The sequence below is a fragment of the Orycteropus afer genome, unplaced genomic scaffold, assembly GCF_000298275.1.
Source record: "Orycteropus afer afer isolate SDZICR_OR568_19922 unplaced genomic scaffold, OryAfe1.0 scaffold00132, whole genome shotgun sequence".
NCBI classification, from domain to species: domain Eukaryota; kingdom Metazoa; phylum Chordata; class Mammalia; order Tubulidentata; family Orycteropodidae; genus Orycteropus; species Orycteropus afer.
In genome coordinates, this window is record NW_006921719.1 from 2,994,667 (window position 1) to 3,020,865 (window position 26,199).

The following is a 26,199-nucleotide window of genomic DNA, read 5'->3' on the forward strand; positions in this document are numbered from 1 at the left end:
ATATTGCAACTCAAGGCTTAAATTTTTTCTTCAATTCTTTCAGCTTGAGAAATACCAACTATATTCTTCCCTTTTGGTCTTCTAACTCCAGGTCTCTGCACACACTTTATTATAATAAATGATTTTCCCTTTTCGAGCTGCTCTTAAAATCTTCTGTTCAGCTCTTTTATCTTGTCATTTCTTCCATTTTCTTTAGCTACTCTCCTTTCAAGAGGAAGTTTCAGAATCTCTTCTGACATCCATTCTGTTCTTCCTTCCATGTCTTTTGACCTTTTGCTTTTTTCATTATACATATATATATATATATACACATACATATACAGTGCTTTGGGTGCAAATTTACAGAGCAGAATCTGTTTTACATGCAACATTTCATGTACATTTGGTTTCACTCCCCAATCACCTCAACCTTAACCCACTCTCCTCCTCTCCCTTCCCAGTAACCACACCCTGCCCCATGCCGTTCTTAGTTATCCACTCCTGTTGATTGATCTGGTTTTCCATCATGGTGTTCAATGTGTCAAATCTATTCTTTAGATAGTCTCTAAATTCAGGTGTGATGTAATCAAAGTTATATTTTGGCTCTCGTGGACTTGCTTTAATTGTCTTCAGCTTCAACTTGAACTTGCATATGAGCAGTTGATGGTGTATTACACAGTCAGCTCCTGGTCTTGTTTTGGCTAAAAGATACTGAGCTTCTCCATCTCCTCTTTCTATAGATGTAGTCAATCTGATTCCTGCGTATTCCATCTGGTGAAGTCCATGTGTATAGCCACCATTTATGTTGTTGAAAAAAAGGTATTTGCAATGAATAAGTCATCAGTCTTGCAAAATTCTATCTTGTGATCTCCAGTGTCATTTCTATCACCATTACCATATTTTCTAACTACTGGTGATTCATCTTTATTTCCAACTTTTGCATTCAATCACCAGTAATAATCAACACACCTTGATTGCATGTTTGGCCAATTTCAGACTGCAGAAGTTGGTAATAATCTTCAATTTCTTCATCTTCAGCTGTGATGGGTGGTACACAAATGTGAATAAGAGTAGTATTAACTGGTCTTCCTTGTAAGCGAACGGATAATATCCTATCACTGACAGCACTGTACTTCAGGACAAATCTTGAAACATTTTTTGTGACAATAAATGCCATGCCATTCCTCTTCAATTTGTCATTCCTGGCATAGTAGATCCTATAGTTGCCTGATTCAAAATGGCCAAAAACATTCCATTTCAACTCATTAATGCCTAGGATAGGGAGCTCTAGTAGGGTAGTGCCTAAGGCATTTCACTGCTAACCAGAAGACTGGTGGTTCAAATCTACCAGCCACTCCTCAGAAGGAAGAATGGGCAATCTACTGCCATCGTGATACTGCCTCTGAAACCTAAGGAGGGGTCACTATGAGTTAAAGTAACTCAACAGCAGTGAGTGTTTTTTTTTTTTTTCCTAAGAATGTCCATATACCTAGAACTAACAGGGGACAAAGTTATGGCAACTTTCTAGACACAGTCAACCACCCTATACTGATGGAAGGAGCTATTCAAACTATGGGATCAGGACCATGGTTTCAGGGGATATCAAGCTCAACTGGCATAACACAGTACACAAAAACACTGTTCTACATCCTACTTTGGTGAGTAGTGTTTGGGGACTTAAAAGCTTACAAGCAGCCATCTAGATGCAACAACTGTTGTTTCCTTGTCCAGAGCAAAGAAGAATGAAGAAAACCAAGGATCCAATGAAACAATTCGTCTAAGAGACTGGTGGACCACATGAACCTCAGCTTATGTGACCATGATACCCAAAGAACTAGATGGTGCCTGTCTACCACTGTCAACCATTCAGAAAGGGATCAGTATAGGAGATCATGGATAGAGTGGGAGAACAATGTGGAACAAAACTCAAAATCATAAAAAAGATCAAGTTAACTGGTCTGACAGAGCCTGGTGAGACCCCCAAGACTATGGCCCCTAGTTACTCTTCAGACCTGGAATTGAACTCACTCCTGTGGCTTCCAGCCAAACAACAAACAAGTATGTAGGGTGAATATTTACACCAGGTAGACACACTCCTTAGAAAGATCAATCATGGGAGAACAGAAGGGCAGTATTTACATGGGGGGCTAGCTCAAGGGGCAGGAATGCATAGGAAAGAAGGACACAGGGAAGAGGTAACAAGGAGGAAGTGTGAGGAGAGCTATAACATTGTGGGGTTTGCAGTCAATGTCATGAAAAAAAAAAGTATATGAACTACTGTATGGAAAGTGAATTTGCTCTGTAAACTTCCACCCAAATCACAATAAGAATATATATATATTTTTAAAGAGGCTCTGGTTTTCCCACTGAGTTTCTTCACTTTCAAGGATTAGCTAATTTTAATGCTGTAAATGTTGTAGAGCACACAGAGACATCTACCCAAGTTACTATATTAATTTAAAATTATCTTGATACTCAAATCTGACAAAGACCATATTTACAGGTACAACTGCGATTCAATTAATTCAGATATAAAATCTAAGATAAAATAACAATGAAAAAATAGTGAATATATATGTGTGTGTTTTCTGGTAGTGTAGTGCCTAAGGCACTTGACTGCTAACCAGAAGGCTGGCAGTTCAACCCCACCAGGCACTACTTGGAAGGAAAGTTGGGTAATCTACTTCCATAGCAATACCGCCTCGGAAACCCAAGGAGGGGTCGCTGTGAGTCGGATCTGACTGAACAGCACATAACAATCACTTATTATGTACCTGACTGTGTGCTAAGTGACACGCACAGTCAATCCTCACTATTTGCAGATTCTATACTTGTGGATTTGCCTACTCATTAAAATTAATTTTAACCCCAAAATTAATTCTGTAGTGCTTTCCCCATCATTTGCAGACATGTGGTGGAAAATTTGAGTCACCTGACATACATGTTCCCAGCTGAGGGTGAACAGGGAACACTCTGCCTTCTCGTTTCAGTTCTCATAGGTAAGTAAATGTTCTTTTTGTGGTGTAGTTAGTGCCACATTTTTCACATTTTTTTATGTTGTTTTTCACTGTTTAAAATGGTTTGCTAGAGTAGTGCTCACAGTGACCCCACAGGACAGAGTAAAACTCCCCTACTGGGTTTCCAAGGCTGTTAATCCTTCCAGATGCAGACTGCCTCATCTTTCTCTCATAGAGCAGCTGGTGGGTTCAATGGACAATTTTTTGTTTAGCAGTCCAATGCTTTAACCATGGCACCACCAGAGCTCAATGGCAGAGGGTTTGGTTTTTACAGGAGTGCTGAAGTACTGCTGAGTGTTCCTCAGCATTAAGATGCTAATGTCTTAGGGAGAAAATGTATGTGTTAGATAAGCATCCTTTAGGCATGAATTATAGTGCTGTCAGCCTTAAGTTCAATGTTAATGACTCAACTTTAAATGTTACTGTTGTTAGTTGCCCTTGAGTCAATTCTGGCTAATGGTGATTCCATGCGTTCAGAGCAGAATTGCTCCATAGTGTTTTCAAGGCCATGACCTTTCAAAAGCACATCACAAGGCCTGTCCTCCAAAGTGCCTCTGGGTGGGTTCAAACAGCCAATCTTTTGGCTAGTAGTTTAGCACTTGATTGCTTGTGCCATCCACGGAACTCCCATGTTAAATAATGCTACAACAGCAATGCAACACACTGCCGTTGAGTTGGATCCAACTCATAGGGACCCCTCCTTGAATTTCCGAGGTGGTTGTCTTTAAACAGAAATACTCATAAAATAAGGTTATGTTTTGATCAGCTGAAAAAATAAGGTTATGTTTCTAGAGCCTCACAGAAACCTAACCCTGTATTTTTCCTAGGAAAAAGGCCCAGAATTCACTAATTTAGTGTTTGGAGTGACTTTATAGAACCTTACCGTGAATAATAAGAATCAATCTTATTTTCTCTTTACTGGCTATTATTACCATCCTCAGGAGCTCTGGTGGCATAGGGGTTAAAGTATTACACTGCCAAACAAAAGGTTGGTAGTTTGAACCCATCAGTTACTCTGCGGCAGAAAGATGAGGCAGTCTGCTTCCATAAAGATTTACAGCCTTTGAGACCCTATAGGGCAGTTTTACTCTGTCTTACAGTGTCACCATGAGTTGTGATGGCAGTGGGGTTATTACCATTCTTATAGATGAGAAAACCAAGGAAAGAAAGGTCAAGTAACTTCCTCAAAATCACATGGCTAGTAAGTAAAAAAGCTGGAATTCAAACCTAGGTTTGACTTCAGAATCCATGCTCTTTTAGCCATGACACTATACCAAAAAACCTACACTAAACAGGATATTAAAAGAATAATTCACCACAGCATTAAACAGTTTTTATCATATGAGTATAAAACTTGATTTGCATTATAGTATCTGTTAAAATAATATATTGCATTAAAAATATCAAATGAAGTAATCTACATAACTATCTTTAATAGCGTTAAATTGGCATTTAATAAAATTCAGTACCCATTCCTGATTTTTGGAAGGAAAAGCACTTAGGAGGAAATTGAAAAATATTTTTAAAATTGTCATTATTCAGAAACTGCGTGATCATATACTTAGAACATTCAAGAAAACACACTTCAAAGCTATTAAAACTATAAGAGAGAATGTGTCTATGACATTCCCCTCTTATCCAGCTGTATAATAAGGTTAAATGGGTTGTAAGCCATTTTAGCCCTTCAAATGTCTGAGGTTCCCAAGAGGTCTTCCATAGTGGATGCTAAACAAAATTAATTAAAACAATCCATCCTACAGAAGTCTATGAATGGTTGCCACATTTACAAAACACTTCAGGGTCAAAGGCTCTTTATATTCTGGCAATGTAGAACTTGTCATTATTTAAAAAAAGGGGCATAGGCTCAGAATACATCAAGGCAATTTCTTGGGGCTTCCTGACATGTTTATTACTACCTTGAGATCTGGATACTAAGAAGCCTGACAGTTACCTGGCCTAGAGACAACAGGTAGCCTCTTTGTCTTCATTCCTATATCTAATGCATCCCATTAGAATTACATCCATGTGAATGTAAGTTCAAAAAGACACTTCTGTAATAAAAAGGCAGATTCTATCCAATAAGAGCTTAAAAAAATTCTAGCATTGTACACATGTAAGTAAAATTGTAAATTTTAATAATCATACAGAACAGTGTACAAAACAAAAATCTATTGACTTAGGACTTATCACAAAATGAATACCCATGTAAACTACCACTCAAGTAAAGTAACAGAACACTGCCAGCCCTAAGAAGTCCCTACCAGGCCTCCTCCTGATCCCAAGAAGGTAATCACTATCTTTCTTATTGTAGCAATTAATTTTTTTTTAATGTTTTTTTCCCCCACTTAAGTATAAACCTCTAAACCCTAATGTTCAGTTTGGCCTCCTTTTTGAACTTTGTATTAATAGACTCAAACATACACTTTAATAATTTTTGTAAATGGTTTTTTTTTGCTTAACATTATACTATGAGATTCATCCATATTTTGCGTAGCTAGTTTGCTCATTGTGATTATTCAGTAGAATGTCACTGCATTAATATACCATAAATTTTATGCATTTTATTGAGTCATTTCTAGTTTTTAGCTATTAAAAACTCCATTGCTATGAATATGCTTAATGTGCATTTGCCCTACTTTGTGTTAAGTATATATAAATACAGTAGATTGGGAGTGGATATACCAAGCTACAGGGAGTGCTCACCTTAATAGATAATATAAAACTATGTTCCAAAGTAGTGCCAATTTATATTTTTACTAATTGTATGGGTGAATTCTGGTTACTCTGTATCTTTGTCACTACTTGGTATTGTCACTTTTTAAAATTTCAACAACTTTGGTGAGATGTAAGGTATCTCACTGATTTTACCTTCCATTTCATTATTACTAATAAGTTGAACAAATTTTTATGTTTGTCTTTAGAACACTCTTTTGTGAAGTGTCTTTGTCTCACTTTCTATTGAGTTGTTTTTCTTACTTGTTTATAGAAATTCTTTACAAATTATGGACATATTTTAATTGGCTTATTTTTGGAAGTGAATTGCCAGGCTTTTATACCTAGTCCTTAGTCTTGAAGTTCTACTGAAACCTGTTCAGCATCACTGCAACATACAAACTTCCACTGACAGATGGGTGGTGGCTGTGCCAATATCACCCAGACTTATTTAATATATTTTTAAAATAATCTTAATTTCAGTACAGCAAGAATGGTCATCTTGTTCTGCTTCTTCAAAGGTATGTTGGCTATTATTGGTCCTTTGCATTTCCATATAAATTTTAGGATCAATTTGTCCAATTCTACACATACAAATGTAATGAGTTTTGGATTGAGATTGCTTTGAATCTATAATCAGTTTGGAAGAACTCACATCATTATAATATTGCATTTTCAAACCATGAACACATATACACCTCCTTCTATGCATTAGTTCTTTTGCGCAGAGGCCTTATAAATATAAGTAAATTTCCATTCCATTCCTAGGTATTTCATATTTTTTGGGTTACTACAAATGGTAACTTTAAATTAATTTTCATTTTCTGTTTATTATCAATATAAAGAAATACCTTAACTTTTTTGCATATTGATCTTGAATTCCATAACCTTGCTGAATTTATTTATTAATCCTAATAGTTCTTTCAGATTCTTTTGGATTTTCAGTACATAATCATATAATCTACAAATAATGACAGTTTCATTTGTTCCTTTCCAATTCTCATCTCTTTTATTTTTATTGTTCCATAAATACCACCTAAAATCTCCATTACCATGTTAAACAGAAGTTGTAACAGTGGGGCACCATTACTTATTCCTGATTTCAAAAGGAAGGCTTTCAAAATTTCTCCCAGTAGGTACATGCTTGCTGTATTTGTTCTGAGGACACCTTTTATAAGATTAAGGAAATTCCCTTCCATTCCTAGCTTAATAAGAGTTCTGCTCACAGATGAATACTAAATTTTATTAAATGCTTTTTATTCCTCTATTGGGGTGAGTTTTCTTTTTTCTATTAATCTGGTAAATCTTCACTGATTGATTTCTTAAAAAATATCATTACAACTTTGAATTTCCTTGAGTTATAGGAGTACAAGGATTTCTATTTCTTCTTGTCAGTTTTTTCTAAGAATATGTCCAGTTCCCTTAAAATGTAAAATATATTGGCATAAAAATTGTTCACAATATTCTCTTATGTTTCTTGCTACAGGACAAGCCATTTAGTACCAAATTCATTACAGTGCCCTAAACTACGTCATGGCAATGAAGTATTTGAGGATGCAATGGGCTTCTGTCAGAACCACTGGCTCTCAACCCTTCAGGCTTCTGAACAACACTTAGTATGTCGTATACATAAAACATCACCCTACTGGGTTCCCCATGCATTTATCCACTGTTCCCTTCTGCTCTTGGTCTAGCTAACTTTTCTACTGAATATTCCACATAGGTGGAATAGGAAGATTCACCCTACTTGAGCCCCAGGACTTCTGAGTTTTGACAGAGAACACTGAGTTTCAGGTTATTTCTCCATAGTACCTGACCACAATGCAAAGGAATGTTTTAAATTTGAATTAAAAAAAAAAAAAAAAAAAAATTGGGGGGGAAGGTAGCAGAAAGAAGCTAAAATTACTTTTAGAACTGTAAAGTTTAGGAAAAACAATAACTACTTCAGAATTTATAAAGCAGCTTATTAAAATATATATTCTTTTAAAAATTAATTTTAGATATTTAGATATGGATAGTCTCTAGAAAGGTTTATACAGTGTGGGTTGAATGAACTAATTTATTAAAAATATTTTAATGCCACCAGACCCACTGCCATTGGGTCAATTCCGACTCACAGTCACCCCACAGAAAAAAGTAAAACTGCCTCAAAGGGTTTCCAAAGCTGTAAATCTTTACGGAAGCAGTCTACTTCATCTTTCTACAGCAGAGCAGCTGGTGAGTTTAAATTGTCGACCTTTTGGTGAGCAGCCCAATGCCTTAACTACAGTGCCACTAGAGCTCCTATTTAAAGAAACATTTAGGGTAAATTTCTAGAAGACTAACTTCTCTTAGTGTAATGCCTAAGGCACTTGACTGCTAACCAGAAGGCAGGCAGTTCAAACCCACCAGCCACTCCTCAGAAGGAAGGTTGGGCAATCTACTTCCATAGTGATACTGCCTCGGAAACCCAAGGAGGGGTCACTATGACCTGGGTCCGACTTGACGGCACATAACAACAACAACAACAACAACAACTCCTCTTATAATAAGGTGTAGCTGTTTTTTGTTTCCTTTTCCTCTCCGAGATTAGAAAGTATTGACAATGAAATAAAAATGAAAAAAAGACTTAAAAGAGATAGAGATATGTAACTCAATTAAAATCAGTTTTAGGTTAGGGGAGATACTACTCAAAATATAATTCTAAGTACCAAAAGCATGATTTTGAAAGAGAAGTTTAATGGCCTGAGAAATGTAAAGTTATTTAAGGTAGATTTTAATTGGTAGCAAAGAGAGTAAAAAGGGAGAAATAATTCTGTTCAAAAACACAGAAATAATATCCCAATAGTTTCTTTAAAACTCTAAGAATTAAGTTATTATTTTCAAGTGAATATCTTAGGATTTACCTGACTAGCATTATTACCTAACATTAGAACCTTGTGAGAGTAGTGACAAAAGTGAAAGAGATGGAAGACCTAACCTGATTCTATGCTAATTTAAGTTATAAAAAAAAATTAAAAGAGGTATAAGCCACAGCACCACATGAAATTAAAGAACAATCAGAACATTCCCAAACTGGTAGGAATTTCTACAAAATTTCACATGGATGATGCTGTAGTAGCAGCTAATCTTATTCTACTAGCAGTACCAACATTAGTTCTTCTACTACTACAAAACCAGCTGCCGTTGACTCAGTTAAGACTCATGGGGACCACAGGTGTTGTCAGAATAGAACTGGGCTCTATAGAATTTTCAGTGGCTCATTTTCTGGAATCATTAGGAAAAAATAAACACTTCAGAATTTATGAAACAGCTTATCAAAATACATACTCTTAAAAATTAATTTTATATATTTGGATATGGATAGTTTCTAGAAAGGTTTACACAGAGAGGGCTCCAGAAAGAACTGATTAATTAAAAATATTTTAATGCCACCAACCCACTGCCATTGGGTTTGAGGCAGCTCTGAGTGGACTCAAGTCTCCAAGTTTTCAGTCCTCAGGTGGGGCGTTAACTGTTTGCACCACCCAGGGACTCCACCACTGCCACCAGACCTATCGATTTTACTAGGCTGTTATAGGGAGTAAATGGGACAATAAATATTGTTTAGCACAATTAACTGCAATGTTGTATTTAGTATATAATCATGCTGATTATTTATAACTATTTTTTTCACTAAGATTATGATGATTTATTATAATCCAAGAAATTGTAAAACTAAAAGAAAAGAGGGCTACTACAGGGCAATTCACCAAAGGAGAAAAAGAAATGGCTAATGAACACATTGTTGTTGTTGTTGTTATGTGTCGTCGAGTCAAACCCGACTCATAGCGACCCCTCCTTGGGTTTCCGAGGCAGTATCACTACGGAAGTAGGATTGCCACATAAATTATTTCAAAACCACAGTCAAAATCAACTCAATGGCAGTGGGTCCTTTCATAAACACAGAAAGAGCCCTGGTAGCACAATGGTTAAGCACCTGGCTTAACTGAACGGTCAGTGATACAAACCCATTAGCTGCTCCATGGGAGAAAAGACCTGGTGATCTGCTCCTGTAAAGATTACAGCCTAGGAAACCTTATGGGGTAGTTCTACTCTGTCATACAGGGCCATTAGGAATTGGAATTGACTTGATGGCACAGAAATAAGTAATGACAGAAGTAAGTAAGTGTAGAAGTAAGCACAGAGGAGAAAGGCCGGTGGTTTGAACCCAGTCAGAGACACTTCAGAAGACAGACCTGGCTATCTGCCTTGAAAACCCTATGGAGTAGTTCTACTCTGCACACATGGGGTCGCCATGAGTCTGCAATGAACACCAACAGAGCAAGAACAGAAAGTAAATTAACAAAGAACATCCACCTTTTATTTGCCTTCCAGATTAACAAAATGGGCTTAGGAAAAGAGGCATGTTCAAATACTCATTGCTAGCTACAGCATAAATTGGGAATGGTCTTTCTTGATGACAATATGTATCATAAACTAAAACTCACTGCTTGTTGAGTCAGACCCAACTCACAGCAACCCCTCCTTGGGTTTCCAAGGTGGTATTACTACGAAGTAGATTGCCCAACCTTCCTTCTGAGGAGTGACTGGTGGGTTTAAACTGCCAGCCTTCTGGTTAGCAGTCAAATGCCTTAGGCACTACGCCACCAGAGCTCCTAATATGTATCATAAGTCTTAAAAAATATGCATCCCCTTTAAGCCAGCAATAATATTTCCAGAAGTTTATATTAACCAAATGATCAAAGCTAGGTAATGCAGATATCTATGTACATTTGAATATGCACAGACCAGACTAGAGCCTTATTAGCCCAAATGTAAAGTGATTGAGTGAAGATTTTTATTCCTCTGTATCTTCCTAATTGCTGCGATACGCAAGCATTACTTTTAGAGTAAAAGGAAAAATATTATTTACAAAAAGTGATTTGGAATGCCCATTTTATGACACTTATATTTTACTTTCACGGAACAACCAAGATTTCCAGAAGGTTTACACAGTACAGGACCATCTCAGTAAGGGAAGGAGTCCCTCTTAATCACAGTCTAAATTAAAAAAATGTAACTCAGCATAAATGATATACTGAATGCTGTGTATATACTTAAAGAAATTATATATGTAAGAAAAACTCGACGCCAACTGAAAATGAGAAAATATTCAGCTGTAGGAACTCAATGCCACTTATCAGTTAATAGAAATTAAATCTATGATCCAATAACAGTACATGTCTGAGTTGAGGGAATTTGATTCTGCTCCAAAAATAAACCAGTCTAATTTCAACTGGTTAAAGAACTCTAAAACATCCCACTGATTTTGGAGCTATCATTTCCAAGCTCTTTCATTATCACCTAACCTTTCTTTTAAATCATCCAGGCATCTCTGAAGGTGGACTTCCCCTGCTGTGACTAAAACATGCTCTCCTGTTTCCTGAATTAAAATTTGGACGCAGGGATCAGCTTGGTTTAACAGCTTCATTCCTTTGACAAGTTGAGGCATTTCACCTAGGTGAGAAAATGAAATACTGATTAAATATGAGAAATAAAATGTGAAGACACTCACAACTTAACATCACGATTTCCAAAGCTGATCTATTATCACCTCTTCAAATATAAGCTACCAGGACTAGGGAGTTCACTAAATCTTATTATACACATATATATGTATATACCAAGAAATGTAACAGAGCTCTTCCTGAAACAGTACAAGAATAAGCAAAAGAAGTATTAACTTTGGTATTCAACAAAACTGTATCAGAGCCTCATGGCTGAAAAACCCATTTGTAAAACTCCTTCCCAGAATTGGGGGTTTTTGAAAAAAGTTGCCCTTTGGCTTAGAGCTATAATACACTAACTAGCCCCTTTATCCCCCGAGTTACAACTGCCTTCTGCATTGCATGCTGCTTGTGTTTTTGATACATAAGTGGTTTTCCTTTACAGTTCATGGGAGTTGAGGGTATAGATAGGGATTCTGATCGACACTTTGGCTTTAGCTGCTTTTTCTCCCCTTTCCACATACTCAGCTGTAGTGTTCACTCAAGGCAAGCCAGAGGAAGCCTCCTGCGACTGCTCCATCAGACGAATTTTACAGTCTTATTTCCCTTCTATATTTGAAGGATGGATCCAGTAATTCCTCAAGTGTTTCCTTTCCAACATGCTGAACAATCAAAATCATGGGAGCTTTCTGCAGTGCACTGGTCATCAATATGGGTTAAAAAGTTGGGGCATGGGGAGAAAATGTTAAAATTTCCATACTTATTAATTTTTTAGGATAAGGCTTTTTTTAAAAAAAAAATAATAATAACTAACACTTGAGAGCACTAAAAATGTACCAGACAAGCACTTACTATATATGAACTCACTAACTCATTAACAATGAAGCAGATATGAGTCTGTTCTCATTTTACAGCTGAAAAAATAGTCTGCATAGAGAAGCTAAGGAACTGGTACTCAAAATCACAGAGTCCCTAAGTGGTAGAGACTGGTTTTGAAGTCAGGCAGCTAGTTACAGAGTCCAGCACCCTCACCCCTGTCAGGCAGTCATGAGCCACCTATGGGATACACAGATGGAGTGACATTCCACTATATGCAGAGCTTGAAAGAAGTATTCTCATTTGTTCGTTCACTTTCAGCATACTGTAGTTTTCCTCTTGTCTAATTAAGTGGATTTACAGATATTTTCTAGTGTTAACTAACTTAACCTTCACAGAATCTGAAACATGACTTAAAAGGATCCCTGCAAAGAGACCACAGATTGATGATAATACTAATAACACAAGCAGAAGGGAACAGTAAAAAAAGGCAAAGTGTTTCATCAGCTCTCCATCAGCCAAATTACAAAGTAAAAACAATGGCTGTCACCAGTATGGGAGCCTAGCAAATACCTAAAAAAATAAACAAACACACTTAGATCTCTCTTTTCAAGTAAATAAGCAACAAAGAAATTGTTTTTCAAAAGAAGTTGGGAATACAGAGATATTTTGAAATTACATGTCTGCAAATGTTTCCACCGATAGCCATTTTTGTCACTAAAAATAACATAAACAACTCATCTATAAACCAAACCTACTGCTATGGAGTGGATTCCGACTCACAGCGACCCTACAGGACAGAGTAGAACTGTCCCAAAGGGTTTCCATGGCTTCAGTGTTTACAGAAGAAATCTGGCACATCCTTCTCCTGAAGAGAGGCCAGTAGGTTCAAAGTGGACTGCACAGTTAGCAGCCAAGCACTTACCCTCTGCACCACATTTATAAAATCCCTTATAATTTGGAAGTTGACTTTCTTAAACCTGTTTAAAAACCTTGCAAATGAATAGTTTGTTAAAAATTTTTAAATCAGTACCTTCTAAAAGCAAAAAAAAAAAAAAAAAACAACGAGTTGCTATGGAGTAGATTCTGACTTATGGCAACTCCGCTGTTGCACAGTAGAACTGTGCTTCACAGGGTTTTCAAAGCTGTGATCTTATGGAAACAGATCACCAGGCTTTTCTTCAGATGCATCACTGGGTAGGTTTGAAATGCTAACCTTTTGGTTAATAGTTGAGTGCTTAAGTGTTTGCACCACTCAGGGACTCCACAGCACCTTCTAAGTAGGTAAAAAAAAAAAAAACCTGACTGACATAAGGAAAAAGAGATGTTTATCTGCATTTCATCAAAATCTTTATATAACTAGTAAATGGATTCTAAAATGGACAAAATGATTTAGTAAAGCAGTCAATGATGTACTTCTTCCACCTGCACTATGACATATGTAAGATTCCTTTCCTAACTGACTGATATTTTTGGCTACAGAGTTTTGCAGTAATTTGCTATGAGCATTAAATGATGAAATACAACTATAAACCACAATCCTAACTATATCAATAATATATACATATATACTATGGATATCTCTATCAAATGCAAATAAAATTATTTTTAAAGTCATTATTTCATTTTTGCCTCAATTTTTTATAATTTCTACTTTTGTGTATGTTTCATAATATGCATGAAACATTAAAACAAAAGTTCATGTATCTGTATATGAACATACATAGTTGTTGCCTGCCATTGAGTTGATCCCAACTCATAGTGAAATCTGTAGGACACAGTGGAATTGCTCCATGGGTTTTCTAGGCTGTGATCTTTATGGAAGCAGACTGCCACATCTCTATCTTGCAGAGCAGCTGGCGGGTTTGAACTGCTGATCTTTTGGTTAGCAGCTGAATGCTTAACCACTGTGCCACCAGGACTTCTTAAACATACATTTAAAACTCAAACCAAACCCACTGCCATAAAGTCGATTCCAACTCACAGAGACTCTACAGGACAGAGTAGAATTGCTCCTATTGGGTTTCCAAGGCCATAAATCTTTATGGGAGCAGAATGCCTTATCTTTCTCCCATGGAGCAACAGTTGGGTTCAAACTGCTGATCTTTTGGTTAGCAGCTGAGTGCTTTAACTACTGTGCCACTAGAGCTTCTTTAAACGTAAAATTAAAGCTCACTGCCATCAAGTCAGTTCTGACTCATAGTGACTCCTGCTGGGTTTCCAAGGTGGTAAATCTTTACGGAAGTAGATTGTCCCATCTTCCTTCCATGGAATGGCTGGTGGGTTTGAATGGTCAACCTCTGGTTAGCAGTCTTAGGCACTGTGTTACCAGAAAACCAAAAACCAAACCCATTGCAATCAAGTCAATTCTGACTCATAGCAACCTCCATGGAGGTTTCTAAGGCAGTAAAACTTTATGGAGGTAGATTGTCCTATCTTCCTTCCACAGAGTAGCTGGTGGGTTTGAACTGCCAAACTTCTGGTTAGCAGTCAAATACCTCAGGCACTGCGTGCTCGTAGTGCACCATCAGAGCTCCTCTGAAACATATAGAGAAGGCTAAAAAATAAAACAAAACAAAAAAAAACCCAAAACTGATAAAGGATAAAAGATGAAAGTCAGAGAACTGGTGAGATGACCCTTTCTCTGCCATCAGAAGTCTCCCTGGAGAGTAAAGTTACCTAATATGCCATGCTCCTAGGTTTCCTCTGAAGAGGTAGTCTATGTGGGTTTGTTGCTGGGAAAATTACTTCTGTGATACAGAAGTATATTATAGAGAAATACATTACTTCTATTATATAAATATATAATAAAAATATAAACTTTACTGCTGACAAAAATTGTGAGGAATCGAGCATTAATGCACACATTTAAAAAGTGTAACATAAGATAGGAGCTCGGGTAGCATAGTGCCTAAGGCACTTGACTACTAACCAGAAGGCTGGCAATTCAAACCCACCAGCCACTCCTCAGAGGGAAGGTTGGGCAATCTACTTCCGTAGAGATACCGCCTTGGAAACCCAAGGAGGGGTTGTTATGAGTCGGGTCTGACTCAATGGCACATAACAACAACAACAACAACAACACACAAGATGGAGTAATAGGCAGACAAGCTACACAGACTCTATTCAACCAAGAAAAGAAAAACCAGCCGACAAAGATACAGAAGATAATTCTGGAGCCCTGAGCATTGAAAGGAGTTATGCGGAAGTAGATTAGGCACCAACAAGCAGAAAAACCTGAATGAAAACAGTGAGTACAGAGACAGTTGGAGCAGTGGACTGTCAGCTACTCTGATGGGACCAAAAGTCTGAATATTTCCAAGTGGTATTAGGACCTGAGAATTAACCTAAAGATCAGCCTGGTTGCCAAAGGCTGCAGGGACAACTGCGCTGGTGGCCTATGACTAGGAAGGAAAACAGCAAGGAGGGACACAACCTGAGCTGTGGACTTTTGGCTGTCTGGAGGGCACAGCCATTTTGATGGTCTACAAGTGGCAGCTATTTTGGATATGTAAATTGACCTAGGGTACAGCCATTTTGAATGTTTAGAAGCAGTGGCCATTTTGGATATTTAAAGTGACTGAGGGCGCAGCCACTTTGAATGTTTACAAGCAGCGGCCATTTTGAATATTTAAAGTGACTGAGGGCGCAGCCATTTTGAATGTTTATGAATGGTGGCCATTTTGGATTTTAAAGTGACAACACTATCATTTGGATTCCAGAAACCTAAGAAGAGGCTCAGTTTGTCAAGGACAGCAGGGACATACAGGAGTCTGACAATGGGAAAGGAGACAGGTGGTAAGTGTATAAGTGCTGCCAAGTAGCGAAGAGAGGAGTACAGCACAGTACCCTGCTTACATAGAAAACATACAAACAAAACTAGGAAAATGAAAATTGTGGGCAAGTCACTCCAACATACAATCACCAATTAAATATAAACACAAAACTGTCACAATGCCTTGGAGACAACAGAGCATCACACGGCACACAAAGCAAGATAAAGCAGGAGAAACAAAGGACCAAGATACAGACTCAGAACACATCCCTGAGAAAGATGCACCATTGGAACCCCTGATAAGGAATTCAAAAGAATTATATTTAGGTATCTTCAACAAACTGAGAGACAGATCAAGGAAAACACTGACAAAATTGAAGAAAACACAGAGAAAACCCTAGACAATTTCAAAAGACAATACAAGAACAAAATGACAAAATAAATGAAAAATTAGAAATGATACAAAATCTATAGACAGAAATCCAGAAGATTACTACTAATTCTTCAGAAATAGATAACACATTGAATGGGCAAATGAGTAGAACCGAATCAATGGAAGACAGAATAAGTGAGATTGAACGTAAATATCTCAATACCTCTTTACAAAGTGATTAATCAGAAAAAATATCAAAACAAAATGAAGAAAGCCTAAAGTTCATGTGGGATATCATCAAAAGGAATAACCTACGTGTAATCGGAATTCTAGAACTGTTGAAGATTTTGTCGGAAGAGAATTTTTCTTGAATTTATCCATTCAAGAAGTCCAATGAACTCCAAACAGGATAGACTCCAAAAGAGAATCACCAAGACATCAAACTCACCAAAACGAAAGACAAAGAAAGAAAGAATCCTGAAATTGGCATGGGAAAAATGAAAGTCACCTACAAGGGCCAACCAGTAAGACTAAGCTCGGATTTCTTTGCAGAAACCATGCAGGCGAGTAGACAATGGGATGGTATTTATAAAACCCTGAAAGAGACAAATTTCCAACCAAGAATTATGTACCCAGCAAAAGTGTCACTCAAATATAATAGTAAAATTAGGACATTTCCAGATAAGCTGAAATTAAGGGAACTTGTTAAAACCAGACCAATCTTACAAGAGATGGTAAATGGAGCCCTTTGTACAGAGAAGCAACAACAGCCAACAACAACTGACACACATGATGATATAACCCAGAAACCAACCCAGCTACGGAAATATCCAAAGTAAAGAAGCCTACAAGATTGTAAACAGGGAACCAGAGACATCAATTGACAAATAAGGACAACTACAAACCCAAAAGAGGGAAAAAAACTGTGTCGTTACAGAACTTGAGGAGGGTAAGGAAGTCAAGACAACCATAAGATATAACAGACTGTTCTAAACTTAGGAAGAAAACTATAAATCACTGGGTAACCTCAAAGAAAAATGATAAATCTTCACATCAAAATAAAAAAGAGGACCAGCACAAATATTTGTTGTTGTTGTTATGTGCCGTCCAGTTGGATCCGACTCATAGCGACCCATCCTTGGGTTTCCGAGGCAGTATCACTACAGAAGTAGACTGCCTACCTTCCTTCTGAGGAGTGGCTGGTGGGTTTGAACCACCAGCCTTCTGTTTAGCAGTCAAATGCCTCAGGCATTATGCACCAGAGCTCCTAGCACAAATATTTAGCAAATACTAAAACAACAGCAATGAAGGAAGTGATAACACAATTCATAAACAAAATGAGCTCAGCACAGAAAATTATATAAAACAAAGAAATCGACACCACGAAAAAGCACATAACAAAATGACAGCAACAAATTCATACTTGTCAATAATTACATATCTGGCAAGGGACGTATCTCTAACATTTATAGAAAACTCCAACACCTCAACAGGAAAGGAATTAACAATCCAATTGAAAAAATGGGCAGAAGAAATGAATAGACACTTCAACGATGAACAGACACTTCAACGATATACAGGTAGCCAGCAAATACATGAAGAGATGCTCATGATCACTGGCCATCAGAGAGATGGCAAATCAAAACAACAAGATACCATCTTACCCCATTACTGATGGCAAGGTTCAGTGAGACAGAAAATAATAAATGCTGGCAGGGATGTAGAGAAATTGGGACACTCATACACTGCTGGTGGGACCGTGAAGTGATACAACCACTATGCAAAGCAGTATAGCGATTCCTTGTTGTTGTTATGTGCCATCAAGTCGGATCCAACTCACAGTGACCCCTCCTTGGGTTTCTGAGGCAGTATCACTATGGAAGTAGATTGCCCAACCTTCCTTCCGAGGAGTGACTGGTGGGTTTGAACCGCCAGCCTTCTGGTTAACAGTCAAGTGCCTAAAGCACTAAGCTACCAGAGCTTCTAGCAATTCCTCAGAAAGCTGGAATTGGAGATACCATTTGACCCAGCAATCCCATTACTAGGTATACATCCTAGAGAGGTGAGATCCAGGATAAGAGCAGATATATGCACACCCATGTTCACAGAAGCACTATTTACAATCGCAAAAAGATGGAAACAACCTATACGCTCATCAACTCAAGAGTGGATGACCACACAGGGGACATCAAACTCAATTGGCATAACATACTATACAAAACATTGTTCCACCTCCTACTTTCGTGAGTAGCAACTGGGATCTTAAAAGCTAGCAAGCTGCCATCTAGATGTAACGATGGGTCTCTCCTCGTCAAGAGCAAAGAAGAAAGCAGAAAACCAAAATTAATGGAAACAATCAGTCCCCACGTCTGGTACACCATCCGATCTGCAACCTATACAAGTATGAGACCAGAAGAACTAGATGGTGCCCGGCTACCACTGTCATCCAGTTGGAAGGGATGTAGGAGATCCTGGATAGAGAGGGAGAACAATGTGAAACAAAACTCAAAATCATTTGGAGGGGAAAAAAAAAAAAAAGGGGGGGAGGATGTTTGGGACCAGGATTGCTGGTCCAATAGAGCCTGGTGGAACCACTGAGACTATGGCCCCTAGCTACCATTCAGGTCTGGAATTGAGACCACACCTGTGGTTTCCAGCCAAGCAAAGTACAGGTATGTGAGCTGAACATTTACCTCAAGTGGACACATGCCCTTGAGAGAACAATCATGGGAGAAGGAAAGGCACCTTATGCACAGGGAGACAGCTTAGGGGGCAGGAGAGTATGGAGGGATGGACACTGGGAAGTAGTACCTTGGGGAGGAAATTGGAGGGGAGCTGTTGCATTGTAGTAAATTGTGGTCAATGACATGAGACAAAGTATATGTGAACTGCTGTATCAAGAGTGATTTTGCTCTGTAAATCTTTACCCAAATCTAAATAAAATAAAATTAAAAAAAAAAAAAAAGAGTAGATGACCAAACTATGGTACATACACACAATGGAATGCTACGCAGCACTAAAGAATAACGTAGAGTCTACAAACCACCACATAACATGGATGAACTTGAGGACATTATGCTGAGTGAAGTAAGTCAAATACAGAAGGACAAATATAGTATTAGTTTGTTGTTGTGGAGTGTCAAGGAAAGGTTTATGTTATATATGGAGGGAATTAACTTTGTTGGTTGTCGGGGACAGGGGTGGAAGGGGAAGGGTGGGAACACTGCCAAAAAAAAAAAATGCACTGACCCATGTCACTTTAGTATTTTGTACTTCACGGTACATAAATTATATTTCAATACAATGCATTAAAAAAAATAAAGAATTTCATATGATTCCACTTAAATGAAACATCTAGACAAGGTACTTGCAGAAAGACAAAGGTTTAATAGTGGCTATCAGGGGCTGGTACAGTGGGAACAGGGAGTTATTTCTTAAAGGGGACTGAGTTTCTGTTTGGGGTGATGAAAAACTCTGTAAACTGACAGTGCTGATGGTTGCACAACATGGTAAATTTTATTAGTGTAACTGAATCATAACCTTAAAAATACTTAAAATGATATTTTATATATATATATGCTTCATGTCAATAAAATTTAAAAGCAAAAAAAAAGTGTAATATAGATCATTATTGCTTTTAAGAACAAGGTCATCTTACTTGGGTGTTTGGGTTCCACAGCAACCCTCACAATAGGGGTGGCTTCAAAGTTGAGTGGTATAAATGGCGGGCAGGATGGCAAACTACACAGTGTTGCAGATTTCAGCACAAAGTCCTGTAGACCTCCTATTCCTGCAAGGAGAAAGATCCATGAGATCAATGAAGAATGGATACATTCTGAATTTACATGAAAAAATACCAACTCCAACTCACCGCAAATGTCACAGAGCCAAACACTTTCTAACCATTGTAAGAAATGAGCAGGTATGTATCATTTTTATATATATATATATATATATATATATACCTGGATATGATTTAATTGCTATTAAATAAACAGGGAAGGAAATTTTCTTTGTTGGTTACTAAGGATGGGAGGGGAGAGAAGAAGGGAAAATAAATGGATAATTAAGAGGCAGATTTGATATGGCTGAAGGAATTTAAAAAAAAAAAGTAATATAAATAGAAACAAACAAAAAAGAATACAGAAATTCTACTTATTTTGTTTTCCAAACATACAAATACTGCTGTATCATTTTGGGCTAACAAAGACCTCCTTTGACCACAGAATTGATCATTTTCCAGGCACATATGTCTGAAAATATTGATTTTTTTCTAATTATAACTCTTAGGGTTTTAAAAATAGATTTGTAATTTGATGAAAATGATTCTCCACTCAAATAATTTCTTTTGCCAAATCTACCTGCATATAGGTAAGGGGCATTTAGAGACCTCACATTTGATGTTATTTTGGTGTACTCTCAACCACCCCGATTTAGAAGAGAATCCCCTTTCCCACCACCACCCCACCTTCAGGCTCCTGCAGATTGCTACTTGGCACTCTGAAGGGAGCATATTTGGCTTTGAAGCAGATGGGAGCTGAGAGAAAGCCCTAGCCAAAGAGATGAAGGAGCACACTGAAGCCCATATCCAGAGTATAGATACACAACATTCTAGAGGAAGTTTAAGAAACGTGAACAAAGGCATTTGTGTTTGTGTCAACGTAAAGGCAGGAAGGAAGTCTGGGAGGAGAGCCTACCTGTTTTATGGGAAAGTGACACAGGAGGAGGGGCAGGGATATTTAGTAAGCATTCTGCTTCAGTACCTCGGGCTCAGACAGCAGGGAAACAAATTTACTCCCTTCAGTTGACAAATTGATGTAAAAGTACAGGCAGATGGGATGCCACAAAACTGAACACCCATCCTGGGAGAGGGAAACTGAAGCAGAGGCTTCTGACACACAAATCTGGAAGGTAGTTCAGGGGTGTCTTTTATTCTGACTACACAGTGTGGAAGAAGCCCTGGTGGCATAGTAGTTAAAAAGCTTGGCTTCTAACCAACAGGTCAGTAGTTTGAATCCACCAGCTGCTCTGAGAGAGAAAGATGTGGCAGACTGCTTTGTAAAGATTACAGCTTTGGAAACCCTATGGGGCAGTTTTACCCTGTCCTACTAGGAGGTCTGGTAGCATAGTGCCTAAGGCACTTGACTGCTAACCAGAAGGCTGGCAGTTCAAACCCACCAGCCACTCCTTGGAAGGAAGATGGGGCAATCTACTTCCGTAGCGATAGTGCCTCAGAAACCCAAGGAGGGCTCGCTATGAGTTGGGTCTGCCTTGATGGCACATAACAACAACACAACATAGGATCAGTAAGAGTTGGATTCAATCCATGGCAGGGAGAGTACGCAGTGTAGAACTTCCTCCCCCAACATTCCCATTTGTGCTCATTAAGTAATAATTCCCCATTCTTTGCTGCTGCCCCTGTTGTTGTTATGTGCCATAGAGTCAGACCCGACTAATAGCAACCCCTCCTTGGGTTTCCGAGGCAGTATCACTTCAGAAGTAGATTGTCCAACCTTCCTTCCAAAGAGTGGCTGGTGGGTTAGCAGTCAAGTGCCTCAGGCAATTAGATACTGGTAACTATTAATCTAGCTCGACAGATTTGCTTATTCTGAATACTTCATATGAATAAACCCCACTGCTATCAAGTTGATTCCGACTCACAGCGACCCCCATTGGGTTTCCTAGGCGGTAAATATTTATGGAAGTAGAGTACTCAGTCTTGCTTCCGTGAAGTGGCTGGCAGGTTTGAACCACCAACCTTCTGATTAGCAGATGCCTTATAAGGGCACTGTGCTATATGTGTTCTTTTGTGACTGACTTGCATCACTCATTTTGTTTTCAAGGTTTATCCATGTTGTAGCATGTTAGAATTTCATTCCATCTCATGGCTGATTAATACACATTGTACAACAGAAGCCCTCGTGGAACAGTGGTTAAAGCTAGTGTGGCTAATAAGTGAAATGTTGGTGGTTTGAACCCATCAGTGGTTCTGAGGGATAAAGATGTGGCAGAGTGCTCTCATAAAGATTAACCTTGGAAACTCTATGTGGCAGTTCTACCCTGACCTACAGCAATGCGTCTGTGTGTATGTGTGTGTGTGCGTGTGTGTGTATCTCCCACATTCTTATCCGTTTATCTTAGGTTATTTCTACTTTGTGGCTATTGTGAATACTACATATACTTTTATCCAAATAATGTCCTGCATTTTTTTTTTTTTTTTGCCAGCTGCATCTTCCTCCCAGTTATTTTCATAAGCATACTAATTATTTTTACAGCAACATGTAAAAACTTAGTATAGTGCACTTATGAAACAACTTTGCTGGGGAAAGGAATGATTGGCAAAAAAAAAAAAAAAAAAGAATGCAAGGCATTATTTGTGTGAAAATACAGTAGTGTTGCAATGAACATTGGTGTATATGTCTACTGGAGTCCCTGCTTTCACTTCTTTGGGTCATATACCTAGGAGTGCAATTGCTGGGCCATATGGCAGTTCTGTGTTTAACTTTTTAAAGTACTGCCTAACTGTTTTCCACAGTGACTGCACCACTCCTACCAGCACTATATGAAGGCTCCAATTTGTCCACACCCTCACCAACACTTATTATTTTCCTTTTTTTTTTTTAAAAAAATGAAAGCCATCCTAGTGGCTGTGAGGTATCTCATTGTAGTTTTGATTTGCCATTTCACTAATGATTAATGATGTTGAGCATCTTCTCATGTGCTTATTGGTCATTTGTACACCTTCTTTGGAGAAATGTCTCTCCAAGCCTTTTGCCTTGCTTTAATTGTGTTGTTTGTCTTTTTGTTGTTAGTTGTAGGAGTTCTTTACATACTTTGGCTATTGAGCTCTTATCAGCTATATGATTTCCAAGTATTTTTTTCCATTCTGTAAGCTGTCTTTGTACTTCCTTGATAATGTCTTTAGAAGAATTAAAGTTTTAAATTTTGATGACATCTAATTTCTCTTTTTCCTTTTATTGCTCATGCTTCTGTTGTCATACTAAGAATCCACTGCCAAATCAAGGTCTTGAAGATGGGTCCCCCTGTTTAGTTGTATGGCTTTACCTCTTACATCTAGGTTACTGATCCATTTTGAGTTAATTTTTGTATATGGTGAGAAACAGGGTCCCAACTTCATTCTTTTGCATGTGGAAACTTATTCAGTCGTCCTAGCATCATTTGTTGAAGAAACTGCACCAACTCTTCACTTATCAATGATTGCATTATTAGGTATTTCACATTTACAACAACAGTAAAAAATATACTATCTGTTTTGCATATTAACAATGCATTCCTAGCAGTAACGAATGCTAAGGTCTCTGACCAGTGGACTCTGTGTGCATGCAGAAAGGAAGTTCATGCTGCATAGTATTTCAATGCCTGGGAGGGAAGAGTGGGTATGGTATTCCCAAGCAACCAGAGTGCCAGGTGGAGCAGAGTAGGGCCAGCAGGGACTGGATGCTGTCCAGCAGGTCCTGGTTGCCCACAGGGAGCTGAGGCCAGGGCAGCAGTAGCCAATGTCCTAAAAGTGGGCCACTCCTAGGGCCAGAGAAGAAGTGAGACTCTAGGGACTAGCCCCAGCACCCAGCCCCAAGGGGCGACAGGGCCAGGCCATGGTCAGGAGGGGAACTGACACAAGGCACCTAGGGGAACCTATGTCAGCTCACAGGCATCTGTGCAACCCATTAAGCTTCCTCAGTAGCTCCTCCTAGGCAGGCACAGGTGACGGAAAGGCAGGCTACCTGGGTGGGGGTGAGGTCAGAAGGCAAATGGCCAGCAGTAGCTATAGTTTAAAGGTAAAGAGCAGAGTCCAGGCTTAGGCTTCATGGCCTTAGAGAAAGCTCTGGACTGTCAATTCTCATGGGGACATGGGGGCAGAAGAGAGCAGGGCTTCCCAGTGAGAGCTGGGGGAGGCTTGGGTGAGGGGCCAGTAAGGCTGCCTGGCCACTGGGCAGCCTGTACCTCTCCTGTAGCACCCATGCCCTCCCACCTGTGGACAGGGAGCCTTCTGACCCCAACAAAGTTACCAAGGACATTTTGGGGTCATTAAGGAGGTGAGCTGGGGCCATCCAACCTGAAAATACAGTGAGGACAGGTGTGATAGTTGGAGTTGTGTGTCAGCTTGGCTGGACCACAAGTCTGTGTGGTTTAAGCAGTTATTATGTGGGTTATCCCATGATAGGATTGGATATATCCTATGACAGAGTTTCTCTAAGGGTGTGGCCTGCTTCCAATATATTTATGGACATCCTGGGAAAAGAGACACTCTTCTGTGGATCGGGATTCTGTTGTGTTGCCAGGGTCTATGAGCGAAAAATCACCACCTGGTGATCTTGGATTTGTCATTCGTTGGAGTCAACAACCAGTATATTGCCTACCAACCTTGAGCTCGTCAGCCCCTGCAGCTGCTTGAGTTGGGAAAAGCCTCTAGCTTGACATTTGAACCAAGAACTTGGGACTTACCAGTTTCTCTAAATGTGTGAAACATTTCCCTAAGATAAATTTCTCTCTCTCTCTCTCTCTCTCTCAGCTTTACTGGTTTTGCTTCTCCAGAGAATCCAGCTTAACACAACAGGAGAGGGAGGGGACCCAAGATATTGAGGGGGGTGGTCCTCTCCTGTGGGCAGTGGTAGAGGTTGAGCTCTCCTGAGGCAAACAGGGGACTGGGGAGGCAGCCATAGCAGGTGATCTTAGCAAGGACTTAGCAGGATGTTAATAGTACTGGTGAAGGGATAAGGTTGATATGGTCCTCCATTTGTGCAAAATGTTGACTTTTGCATAACAACCTGGTCTTTGAAACCTATCCATGTTGATAAGTCAGAAATGGGTCTTTTGCCAGTAGGATTTTGAAGGCATTTTTCAGATCCTTTTAACCTCTTTCTGCCACATAGTAAACATCATTGGCTCCTTTAACTGCTCAGTTCTTGACATGGTTTTCAGGCCTTTTGTGTGCATGCAGTCCTCTTCAGACTAAAATTTCCATTGTGCTAGATTTAGTTCCTGTACCTTCAGCATGCTGTATTTAGTCAAGGTTTCAGTTTTTCATTACCGTACCTCTTGGCCCAGCACACAGAGGAGATCTATACCCAGCCAAAGCTCTTTGACTTTGTCCCCCACTGATACCATGATGTGGAACATACTTGTAGTCCAGGTTTGTTCAAGTTTCCACCAAGTCTACCTCTAAGCAAAAAATAACACTGAGGCCAGGAGTTTTGGAAAACCCCACAATAAATATTCCCTTTCAAACCTCATCCATCCTGCTTCTGACCTCTGATCAGCATGCATTTCCTTCCTGCATATGCAGCACATGGTTTCAATAAAAAGATAAACGCTGCTCTTTCCTCTGTATCACTAAGGATGCAGGATGCAGGTACTCTGTGTATTCTGAATACTATCTCTTTGAACTTCAAGTTTACATTTTGCTGTTTAAATTACCAAATCTATTCTTGCTCTTTAGATATGCCCAGACTTGTTAACATGACTATAATTTACTCAAAAAACAGAAAAAAGATGTTTCTTCTTTGAGTCTTTGGTTTCCTTCTTTCTCTTTCCCTCCAGATGAGTAGAGACCAATAGTTTTATCTTAGATGGCCACTCACAATAAGACCCCAGATGCTACTGATCAAACTGGGATGTAGCACATAAACTTTGTGGACTACGTTGGGCCAACTGACCAAATTGTTCCATGAGACTATGATCCTAAGCTTTCAAATCCAGTAAAGGAATCCCATAAGGGGTCTGGTTATGTCTGGGAAGTATCTGTGACTGTGCCCCCTATGTGCTTTATTATCCCAAAACCAAACCTATTGCTATCGAGTTGATTTCGACTTACAGCAACCTCACAGGACACGTAGGACTGTTCCATTTTTCTCCCGTGGAGTGGCTGGTATCAAAGTATTCATCTTTCAGTTAGCAGGAGAGCACTTAACCATTGTGTCATTTGCAGCACACATAAACATGTATATGCATGTGTATACTTACAAATATATATACACATATACACTTTTCCTACACAGATATATGCATGCAAATCTACCTATGTAACCACTCATGTAGTTT

At 38.8% G+C, this 26,199-nt stretch overlaps 1 protein-coding gene across 1 annotated transcript in view; it reads right to left on the minus strand.

The window, feature by feature from the left end:
- Positions 1–26,199, minus strand: part of EFL1 (elongation factor like GTPase 1) — a 230,099-nt gene that overhangs the window by 41,113 nt on the left and 162,787 nt on the right. Inside the window, exons 15-16 of the mRNA XM_007945098.2 lie at positions 19,799–19,930; positions 11,039–11,186 (exon numbers count right to left, since the gene is read on the minus strand). Of these exons, the coding sequence (XP_007943289.1) occupies positions 11,039–11,186; positions 19,799–19,930 (280 nt within the window). The remainder of the gene's footprint in view (positions 1–11,038; positions 11,187–19,798; positions 19,931–26,199) is intronic.